This window comes from Diadema setosum, chromosome 5, assembly GCF_964275005.1.
Source record: "Diadema setosum chromosome 5, eeDiaSeto1, whole genome shotgun sequence".
Lineage (NCBI taxonomy): Eukaryota > Metazoa > Echinodermata > Echinoidea > Diadematoida > Diadematidae > Diadema > Diadema setosum.
Genome location: NC_092689.1, coordinates 25,516,976 through 25,529,637, shown reverse-complemented (window position 1 = coordinate 25,529,637; position 12,662 = coordinate 25,516,976). Strand labels below are relative to the sequence as shown.

Genomic DNA, 12,662 nt, shown 5'->3' with positions numbered 1-12,662 from the left:
GTATTACCTTTGTCTTGAACTCTAGAGGAAATTCATACCCTCAAGTCTTTTTTTCCGGCGCTCTGTATTTTTTTGGTAATATGTCTTCCTCATAATATATAGTTCCCTTGCATAAGCTGAACATTTTCTCCAGTTTCTCCTTACGTGAACTACTCCAACTCCCTCACTCTATTCCAAGAGGTTGCATACTGTGAATGCACGCGCAGGTCGACAGCCATGTTTTGTCTTGTAATCGGATCAATCACACTCGAATCATCCCCTCCCCCTCCCCCCCCCCCCACACACAAACAGACATCAATACAAACTCATCTGTTTCCACACCCTAAATGAAGAGAACAAAAACAAAGTACTAAATACAACAAAAACTCGTTGTTATATTCAGGGAAACCATTCTACTTCTACGAGAAATACCAAAGTGTTACTCGTAAAGTTCAGGTGAGCTGACATTAATAAATAAATAAACACACACACACTCACACACATACAGATACACACACACACACACACACACACACTCACTCACACACACACACACACACACACACACACACGCACAAAAGGTATGTTGTTGAAATTTCAGGATGTGAATGTTATCATCACTAACTTTGTCTCATTGCTCATGGTTTTGGGTGTGCGTATTAATGTTGTTTGTTCATGTTTCAGAGAAGCATTTTAATCGATAAACTTTGTTGCCGGCATCTTTTTTTATCAAGAATTCATTAGACGGGTTGGAAAGTTTGGAAAGTTTTCATGGTTTCTCTGTTCATGGGCTGTCCGTTTTTGTTTGATATCTCATTTTTTTGTGTGTGTGTGTGTGTGTGTGTGTGGAGGGGTGGAGTGGGGAGGGGAGGAATTGAAGTGAGGTAAGGAATTGGGAAATTCCCTTCAAACTTCAAGCTGGAAATTAGGTTTTCATTACTTGCGTACAAGCCGACATCATGTCTTTCGCTCACTCGCTCGCGCGCGCGTGCGCTCACACACATACACAACACAAACAAACACACACACACACACACACAACAAATACGTTAGAAATTGAGGGGAGACGTAATATTATTAGTATGTGCTTCGATTTTCGCGGTTTGGTGTAAAGAGTTACAAATATTGTAATAGGAGTGACATTCGAAATTATACATCCGTGCAGTATTACCTCAGAAATCAGGAACGATTACTAGAATTATAGTTTTTACTTTCTTTTTAAGAACAGAAGCAAAATTAAATTCCAACAAAACATCTGGACCTTACACATCAAAATGCCGAACAGAAATAATAATCATAGCACTGAGGAAACAAGATATAGGCCATCATCATTCACCGTTGTAATCAAATGCTTCGTAGAGCACCGGGGAAAGGAAATTTGAGTTGCTGGGCGTCTTTTGTGTAAGAAAGAGTAAACATGACATTTTGTGTTCAGTCTATCTTTCGTCAGGAGCAATCTGGAAAAAAAAGAGAAAGAAAGGAAATATGCGTGGATGGCGTGCATTGTAGTCGTTGTAGAAATCTTTTCATCCCAACTTCGTGGCATGTCGGTATGTTGTTCTTCGTTTTTTATGTATCTCACACTGGAGGCTGTTTTTCAGCGTCATTGTTCACCAACCTCACAGAACATCGTAAAGACGAAGTGTAGTAAAATAGCCGTGGTCCTCACAGGAAGAGACAGTGTGATGTCTCTTGCTTCAGCGCGAGCACTCGAAAATGACGACAAAGGAGACTAACTCTGGGTTTGACATAATTATTGTCCACGTCGCACTGGAATTCGGTCCAGGCAACACGTGCAATTAGATTATGGCAGTGTGCTGTTTTGTGTCTCCGTGTTACTCCAGTTTGTTCAGAAAGCAATGTCTCGTTTTCTTCCAACGCTCCTCAGCCAAGCCTCAAGTCTTGAGTGCAAGATTTGAATGTCTTTGTCCACTCGTCAGAATGGAAGCGGACACACGCATCAGCGGCATTCTGGCCTACCTAAACATTATTATCATATTATATATATAGGTCACTAACAATGACCAGTTGGTGTGTTGTAGCTTCCCGTATATTAGGGCACTGCATGCTATTATTATGTAAATGGGTTAAAGGGATGCTTAAGTTTTAGTTGAGATGGGGAAGTCAGATTTCAACTTTTTTGAGAGAAGATGAGAAACCACTCATGAAATATTACAGAGCACACTATTTTTTGAGGTATTCAAAGTTTATTTGATGAAAATTGGTGTTGAAATGGCTGAGATATCCAAAAACAAAGTAAAACAAAATGATCCTGATAAAGAGTGGGTCCCACCTTTTATGACGGTTTCATTCTTTTGTTGTTGTTGATATCTTAGCCATTTCCAAACCAACTTTCATCAAACAAACTTTTAATTCCTTTTATTCGTATGCTCTTTCATATTTCTTAAGAGGTCTCTCATTATATCACACCAGGCCTATATACTTTACGATGGACAGTGTTTACGTTTGTCTTCGATCATCATTCGATATGTTTTTTCTTCTTCCTCCTCCTCCTTTTGGAGAGAATAGGAAGATATCCGAAGTAATGCAAAGAAGTGACTGATATCTCAAGTGGGTGGTATTTGTTTCCGAATGTAATCACGAACAATTCATCTGTCCCAATATGATGAACGTAACTTATAGCAAATGACACGACAATGTCTACATCACGATATTTATTCAGCGCACGCTGAAGATGGTAACAATAGCGAATTCAGATCTGCAACGCTCGAGACCAGGCTATAAAATTAGCTCCCCCCCCCAAAAAAAAAAAAAAACAAAACAAAACAAAAAAAAAAACAAACAAAAAAATATATATATATATAAATAAAGAATAAATAGATAAATAAATGAATAGATAAATAAATAAAAAAATGGTGTTCTGCACATGCGCGAGAGAGCTGTTCCCATTGTTCAGCCCGGGAGGCTGCGTGGAGTGCGTCGTCTCAGCGATATACTAGGGAGCTTTAGATTTTAGACGCGCGGACGTTCAAAGAGAAAAAAACACGATCTGAGCGTGCGCAGTAGCGCGGATCAAGTTACTGCGCACACTCAGATCATGTTTTTTTCTCTTTGAACGTCCGCGCGTCTAAAATCTAAAGCTCCCTAATAATATATAACAACCCAGTCATCAAGATAAGATGTGAACTTCTTTGAAACTTAACGTAGTTCTGGAAAGGACGTTTTATAGCCTTTATGACATAGATAGTAACTGTTTAACAACAACAACAACAACAACAACAACAACAACAACAACAACAACAACAACAACAACAACAACAAATAGCCTCCATCAATCACAAACTGCTAAAAGCCTTGCCCTACATTGATTGCCTTCTCGTGTCACGGCGGCGAGGTGGCTCAGTCGGTAGCGTATTTGCCTTTATCGAATGGGACGGGTTTCTCTCGGGTTCGAATCCCAGTAACCGAGTCTTTTTACTGAGCAATCTTTTGTGTTATCATGCCATCCCCTCTAACAGAGGCAAAACACCGAGTCCCTCCGATGTGACATAAAAATGGAGGTCCCATGAGTGAGGGATTGATTGATTGATATATGCTTAACGACACTATCAACACGTTTAGTGTTATTTAAGTGTCGAGTTAAGTTTAGGATAATCTAAGTTCATACACAGTTTTAACATGCACGGCAAAAATAATGGGCATCTCAATCATAATATTCATATAACATATTGACTTAAAAACAGTGAACTATTTCACCGGGATAACTCCCTACTCTTTTCGAAAAGTGAATAGGTTCTTTTACGTGCAAATGGTGTGACTCTCCTTTACACGGGACCGACATTAACGTCTCCTCCGAAAGACTAGGCAATTAGCATAACCTTGCCCAAGGGTATACCTGTTGTGATTAGGATTCAAACAGTTGCCTACATGTATTTAGAACTGAATAAACAAATTGATAGCTTTTAGAAAAGCTACTATTGTTTCACGTGAAACGTCTCTAAATAGAGTTAACAAATCAGGAACATTGTAATAGGTTGTGCGAATGTGAGTGAACTCCACACATTCAAGCAGAACCCATGAGTGAGGGAATCACAACCCCGCTCACAACCCACACACATGAAAGATCGTGCTTCATTCATCCATCACAAATAGCAGGGTGCATAACCCGGCTACACGGGGTCCGCCAAGAGTATATAGGGCCTATACCGAGTACAACTGCATGGACCCCATGGAAGATAGTGCAGTTGAATATGGACTATCCAGTCATCTTGTCAGATGGAAAATGAAGACAAACAATCTTCACACACACACGCACACCCACAACGCACATACTCATAGTTTGAGAGAGAGAGAGGGAGAGAGAGAGGGAGAGAGAGAGAGAGAGAGTGTGTGGGTGTGTATTGCACGGAGCACAGGTTTTCAATGTTTCGTTTGTCGCGTGTTTGAAAGCGGCATGTCAAGAAATGGAACCTCGTTGTACCCGATCAAATTGCTTATGTTTTTCTTTATCATGATGTACCGAATATGTCCTCGTTATAACCGGAATCTCGTTATAACCGAACTCGTTATAACCGATTCGTTCTGCCATAGGTTTACACGCAGTGGAGAACGGGACCGACGCGATCACCTCGTTAACAGCGGTTCCTCGTTTTATCCGAACTCGTTATAACGGGGTTTATATATATATATATATACACACACACACACACACATATATATATATACTCAGTACATATATATATATATATATATATATATATATATATATATATATATATATATATATATATATACATGTATATATTATGTAGGACTTTGAGACATTAAGCACCCAAATCTTTACAAGTTCAATACTAGACTCATCTCTGAAAGAACACCAGCAACTGATTGCGTCTGTAGAATATGGTGCACATATATAGACCATACCATCTCACCACGCAGAACCAAGCCTGAGATAACACATACATGTATCGACAGCTGTATATGTATGCATCAGTTTAATTCACACAAGTTAAAAGTGAGGATAAAATAACCAATTTACTGCTTTCATTTCATCCCCTCATTCAACTTATATAAGCTTATCTGCTTACAATGACTACCCAAATTCCTTAACATGTCCAAAATGTTCATAGGTGAATTTTGTTGCCCTAAATATGGCACTCTATTTCAAATACAGGGTTTTTATTTACTGGAAGAGACAACTGATTTGGTAAGGTACTACTATCACAAACATAAACCCTTACTATTCTATGTGATTTCATATTGCCACATAGGTATGGAACATTAGTGAGCAGCATTCTTTGGGTTTTTTTTTAAGTACCATTTTTGTTGTTGTTGCAAGAATTGAAACAGAAAGAACTCACTGGTATAGGACCTTACCTCTCATCCATTACCTGAAGGGAGTGAGTTCTATGCTGCCAGTTAGTGAAGCCTGCATAAATTTCACAATGCCCCTTACTGCCAAACAAACCTTTTAACTTGTTTCTAGGATGTTCAATATCAATGATCACACCATGAATGATTAATTTGTAGTCACAATGCAAGAACTCAATTTACTATAGAACACTCTGGGGTACTAGTACTTGATCCATTAAGTCCAGTGCTATTTAGATCACCTTTGATTATGACCAGATTGAACAAGCACTTCAATCAACTTCATCAATTAGGAATTGTGGAGAGAAAGCTTGTCATACGCACAGACGCAAGACACAAACATGGCCAAATACCATTCCTACACTCTCAAGGCCACTAATATCACTTTCCATTGTAACGGTAGAATTACTGAAAGTCAAAGTTTTATGATGAAAGATGAGCTGAGTGATGGCCTGCAAGAAAAAAAAAAAACACCCTCATTTCAATTCTAGGGCAGCTAGTCGCTCAGCTTTCACTAATGACAAATCTAATAGAATTCAATTGAATTAATTCAATCAAAGGCAAGCTCGATGAATGTACTACCATGAGATTGAACATGGCACATAATTACATCACTTTACCCCAACTTGTTGGCACACATTATACTCATTGCTAGGTGAAAGCCCAGAGCAGGCAGAAAGGTTACCATGGCAACCCTCATGAAGAAAGCATGAAGAAGAAGTACATTAATATTGACCTCTATCATCTAACTCTACTCTCAATATAGATAGGAGACCATCACGAGACCATTATGCAACCACACATCCTGATGTTGATGCTCAGAGCACTTATCGCCAACATGAAGGTCAATTATAGCAGATAGCCCTAAAAGTGAATCTCTCCATTCTGGCAATGATTTCATTCCTAAAACACTCCCAGCTGTCCTGATGTTACACAGCCCCAATCTGACGTAGAACACATCATTCTGTGTGATACTTGTTTAACAAATGAACATGATGTACACTCAATCAGAAATAGTGATGGCAATCTATTTCTTGGTGTCCTCTGATTTTCCTTTTTTCCCCAGAAAATGTCAGCATACTGGATGAGGGGATTAGAGAATGCATCTCAAACAGTCACATTTTAAAAATGAGTGCTCTATCACTTCAAACTCTTCCTTGTCGATGCCATATGCAAATGCAACACCTAGTTTGAAATGAAACAAGACAGAAATAAAACCCAAATAAGACTGACACAATGGCAGCAATTAGCACAATAACTTTTAACTATGGTCAAAACCTGTACATCCTAGCCCTGAATTGATGAACAAACAGACATCTCAGTCTTGGTATGGCTGCTTACCAATAAAGATTATTTGACTGGGATGTACCTGTAATACTGATATGTCAGGTGACAATAATACTAAATAATACATAGGTAATGAGTACATCAAAAACAAAAAAAAACCAAAAAAAAACAAAAAAAAAAAACACAAACAAACCCAACAATGACAACAAAAAGAAAGAAAAAAACTTAATGTGGATATTGTAAATACAATGGAAGAGCCTCAATCATTTTCTTACCATCAAACATCCTAACAAGTAAATTGACATTTTCACACCAGCCCGACTTCCTTGAAGACATAATATGAAACATAAACATAAATGATTATCAGGTTGTCTCTAATCTTTTTCTAATAACAGATACCATAGCCTGGCTGCAGTTTAACAATAAAATTCAGAAACCTGACAATGTTGAAGCCTGCTATGTACACACAGACTATCTGATGCCACTCGGGCACACTAAATGATTCTATGATTCTATTTTAGTTCCTAATTGATGAGTAATCAAATGATCAAATGAGAATATCGACATAAAAATTTTCTCACAGTTTAGATTAAGAAAACTGAAATCTTAATTTCTGGAAGACTATCAGTTAAGAGTAAAAATGAGCAAACTGTGTAAGGGTTGATAACTAAGTGGAAGAATATAAAAAGTGCAAGGGTCAAAATATAAAGTCATTCTGCATCATGGCTTTCAAATTCCTGTTATTCTTGCGATTGAAACACTGAATAGTTATGTGTGTGTGTGTGTGTGTGTGTGTGTGTGTGTGCGTGTGCGTGTGCGTGTGCGTGCGTGTGCGTGCGTGTGTGTAAATGACAAGGACCTGAAAATGGTGATACGACATTTGCTCGATTATTAGGATTAGGATTAGGAATAGGGTTATGTTTGTGGGTAGGTTTTATGTTTGGCTTAGCGTGTAGATATTTCATGGGAGCAATTGCCACAGGAGAAAATGCCATGGAACCCATAAAAATAAATACAAATGGAAACAAATTGTGTCAATGTATGCAAAGATTTAAATCATAAAGTATAATATAACATATTTGATAATATCAAATATACACATAATCATATACATTGTACTTTGTTTCCCCATAAAATCATAAAGCAGAAATATAAAGTTAAAGCTAGCATTCCAAATAGAAGCACGGCATACACAGCATCAGCAAAAACCAACAAATGCAAATTATACAATCCATGAGAATAGACTCTGACACATAAATGAAAAATATAGTCTCTGCTCGTTGAGTGCATTGCAAAAGTGTAAAAACACAAGACAACATATAACTCTGAGTATGGAAGACTGTATGTCATATAATGCTGAGGTTGACATTAATACATAAGTTAGCTTTGGAAAAAGAATGGATTTCATTTCTCATAGTTCACGTAAGGCACTGAGAGAATTTTCTGTAACTTGGAAAGGCACTCATTACTTCTCTTTCACCTTTATGTCCCAAGTGCAGTTGTGGTAAATTTAGTATATACATATGGATGATTGTCACAAAAACTACCCAGCCAATGACAAGGATGGCAATGCATTCACCAATTGTCACTTTTTATGGGAAATTCACCTGTGCTGGTGCTGCTGTTGAATTTGAAAGAACTTTTTCCTTCCCCTCCTTTTCTTTGTTTTGCTTTTTTTTTTAAATCTTCTTCTCGCCAATAAAGAATAGCTCGAATTTTCTGCACTGTACAGTAACTGGTGCATATCATCAACAGACAAACTAATTCAAATAATTACAGGCGACTCCCATAAATACAAAGTCCTTGGGACCAGCAGTTTTTATGCGCTACATAAATTTGTTTTTAACCCGAACATAAAGTATAGATATAAAGATATCTAGATAGAAATTTTGGGACCTGAATTTTTACTTCGTTGTAACAGGATATTTTTGTTATAATCATGTTCGCTATAATGGGAGTGCACTGTACTATTTCATCAGAGCTGCCAACTTTTGTAAAAGCCTTTCAGTACTATGATGGCTGAAAATCAGTAATTTGCACCTTTTTTGAGTGAAAATCAGTAATCCTTAACAGTGTTATAGAATTTATCACAGACAATGATTTCTAAAATCCGTAATTTGCTTGTAACCTTCAGTATTCTTGTCCAATTTCAGTAGAAATTACTGAAAATCAGTACTAGTTGGCAGCTCTGTTTCATGAATAGGTATAGATTGTAATGCATCTGGACTGTAGCTTTATGCAAGTCTTTTTTTTATGTGTATGATGCATCACTTTTCTACTGGTAGCATACAATCCCACTTATTTCTGTAATTTTCTATCACGTTGACTGTGTACTCAATATTATATCCAATATACAAATGATGTATAGAATCATATCATAGAATTCATATCATCCTGAGTACATGTGCATTTTTTATAAGAATGGTACAAATAAATCAAATATGACAAAATTATGAACAAGCAATCCTGCCTGAACAGAAACTCTGATTTCATTCTGCAGAGCCCACATTTTGACCTCCGATATATGCAATGAGCATACCATTTCTTTTTCTTCAGTATTCTGATGACTGTCAGAGTATAATTCTAAAGATCAGATATCTACCAACCATGGTATAGAACAAAGTTATTAATCCCCATTCAAGTTTAATGCATCAAATTTGGTTGGGGAGATTGATCCTTTCAAAACAATCACTGAATGCCCGATAAAATCAAACAGCAAATGAGGGATTTGGCTGTAACATGCAATTCACTTCATTAATAGTTATAGGACAATCAACCTCAATGACTGCACCTAGTGACAAGCGATTTTCTGCAATTAATGCGAGGCCACGGTACAGGTTGACATTAGGAAATGGGCCGTGTAATTCTGTGTTCATGTGAGTTTGTTGTACTTGCTACTGTAAAAGTGGAAATTTTCGCGGTGTTGAAATTTTCGCGCATTTCGCGCAACCAGAAACTAGCGCGAAAATAAAAACACGCGAATATTTTTGCTTGCCATACGTTCCTGTGCGTGATGTCTTGATTCCGCGGAATCAAAAACACGCGAAATTCTTCTGACCCGGCCTAGCGCGAAAAATTAGTCGCGCGAAAATATCCACTTTTACAGTATTTGCTGCTTTGTTTGGTTGATTGTTCCTCCTTGAATTAAACAGGTTCCACTCCAGCTATTGGCCAATTGTGGATGGCTCCTGAAATTGGCAAGAGACATGTGACCCTGGATCACATGTATGGATCCGTAGTAGCTCGTCACCATGGAGATCTCCAACACAAATCACAGGTGCAGTAGCTACAGACAATAACTCATCACTCATAACTCTACTGCAGCAATGAAGTCATCATCATATGAATATTCAATCATTTCAACCAGAGAGTACATGTTTCACAAAGCATTTTTTAAATCCTTTTTTTTTCTCATGAAAGAAAAGAAGAGGAAAACACTCACTTCTGATGTGATTCAAGCTGGATGATATTATATATGGCCCAAAAATGTGACTAAGGGTATGCTTCTTCATGTATATGTTATCAATTTAAAGATTATTCTGTGATAAAGTAGAAAATACAAAATTAAGAGGAAAGGCCTTCAGGAACACAGCATTAGTAAAGTAGTAAAAAATTGCCTGAGTATGTGCAATATCTTCTTAAGTAGAATAAATACATGAGCTAAAAGAAGGAAGACATATTCAGACAGTAGCATCCTGTTATACAAGCTGAAGCACTTGTAAAGAAATGAGTGAGGATGCACACAGACATACACAGTCAGGTGTTTTTTAAGTCAACATATAACCCTAGATTTTGGCATTTGACAACTGTTAAGGTATACGAAGGTAATTTACCTAGGCTTACGGAAGATGCTTGAAAACGAGTTTTTAAAAACATTTCTCATCCACACATCATATAAATTCTGAGGAAAACAAAAGTTAAGTGGGTCAATGCAATAAAAAAAAATCACATTTTCTGCTCATTGATATACTGTTGATATTATACATATTTACACAACTAATTTCATGGGAATGAATATTTCAACTGAACTTTACATATTTATCCATCTCAGCTAGAAGGAAGGTTGACTATAATTTGTCCTCTTGATACAACTAGCAACAGGAATTCTTCCTTGCTATTAGTTGTGTTTTCAAAGAACGTTCAGGTGGAATGCATGACTTTATTGTGCCCAGGTCTGGATGGCTACTTCCACCACGATTTCTTCTTGTCCCGACTTTTTTTAGTCCTGTAGTAGTCATGGAAACGAGATAAATATCAAGGGAGACATGATCAAGCCTGACATTCTGTGAAAGGCATATTCGCAGGGTGGTAGAGACATTTGGACAATAAATGTAGAAGTGTTCAACATTCATCAACAACAAAGTGTGTCATCATCTATAAACTCTTCCAGAAATTCATTTCAAGAATGAAGTACTCTGCAAACCCTGAACATTGCACACCTACACCACCCTCTTTCAAACAGCCAAGGCCATTCCATGATGACCGACACGGTAAAAATATTGGAATATGAAATGGCATCAGTAACCATCGAGACACATAAGCAGTGGACTACTTTCAAGCACAAGGTCATACTTCGATAAGCATTTATGTATATGCAAAAATATGTCTCTTAAGGCCGTGTCACACCTTTCCGGGCAAGCCTTGCGTGCGACTTGCAAAGAACAATTTTTACTACCCGGAGGTCCCCGTAGATGAGCTGCACATGACAGTACCTAGCACGTATCTCAACCGTAGTCGCCCGGAGGTGCGCATGCAAATCTTTTTTAATACCCACAACTATGTTTAGGCCCTGTCACACCTTTCCGGGCAAGCTATGCGGGCTTGTTGCGTTTAGGGATTTTCCAGCATACCGGGCAATTTTTGAGGGTGGACAAGGATTTGGGCGAGTCAGTGCATGTGTCTTACTTCCTGGACGCGTTCTACTTAAATTCTCCTTGCGGGTATACTATGTGACCTGTGTACCAGTCGCGTGGGGGCTGACAACTCGGTGAACGAATTCTTCTGTAGGAATGGCAAAAGTCCCACGGAATGTCATTATTTTGGCTGCATACGGGGACTGCGAAGTACCTGCGTGGGAGCTGCCTGCGAAGTGCTGCCGCTAAGGGCCTCCTACTGGCATTCTGCGTGGACCTCTCCGGGCATCCCCGCGACTCACCCGGAAAAAGTTTTGGTCATGCTCAAAACTTGGCTGCGGTTAAATCGGATTGCGTGCACACCTCCGGGCAACTACAGGCGAGATATGCGCTAGGTACTGTCAGGTGCAGACCAACTGCGGAGAGCTCTGGGTAGCAAATTTGTTTCCCCGCAAGTCAAGCCACAAAACTTCCCCAGATGCGGTATGACAAGGCCTTGAGCATGCTCAAAACTTGTTCTGAGTGAGTCGTCGGGGTTCGCTCGCAGAGGTACATGCAGAACACCAGTAGGAGACCCTTACTGGCAGCAACTCGCAGGCAACTGCAACGCAGGTACTTCTCAGAACCAATAAGTCTCTCGTAACAGAAAACGGATCGGTTTCAAAGCTCTCACGCAGGTCACACGGAATGCACGCAAGTAGAAGCTAAGTAGCACGCGTCTAGTAGGTAAGAAACAAGTGCGAAACTTGCAAACATTCTTGTTCACCCGCGGAAAATCTCCTGCGTGCTGGAAAATACCTCCTCGCCACAAGCCCGCGTAGCTTGCCCGGAAAGGTATGACACGGCCTTTAACATGTACACCTGTGTATTGCATGAAAAGCTACTTCAAGTGCATGCTTGCGCTTGCTGAATATCATGACAGCAAAGATAGGTAGCATTAACTTATCAGAAGATAGCAGAATTCATAAACATTTGATGTAGCCTTGAGAATTCTGCAAATTCTGAAGTGAACATCATCTATAATGTAAACATTGACCTATAACTCAAATTTGAATGATTAAAATTCAATTTTCCACAAGTGAAGCACTGAGACTGCATCTGATGTGGGCTAGGGTTTTATGAAATTATTCCATCACAGCAATGAATTGTCCTTAGTGTTACCAGCCAAGGTGACATGCAGTGTGGGTATTCATCAAACAGCTTTGGAAT

General features: G+C 38.7%; 1 protein-coding gene across 3 annotated transcripts in view; it reads right to left on the bottom strand.

Annotated features, from left to right (window-relative positions):
• Nucleotides 1-10,654: 10,654 nt before the first annotated feature.
• LOC140229222 (ras association domain-containing protein 2-like) overlaps nt 10,655-12,662 on the bottom strand; it is a 49,559-nt gene continuing 47,551 nt past the window's right edge. For all 3 annotated transcript variants that reach the window (XM_072309494.1, XM_072309496.1, XM_072309495.1), the window contains exon 10: nt 10,655-10,825. In XM_072309494.1, the coding sequence (XP_072165595.1) occupies nt 10,783-10,825 (43 nt within the window). In that variant the 3' untranslated portion in view covers nt 10,655-10,782. The remainder of the gene's footprint in view (nt 10,826-12,662) is intronic.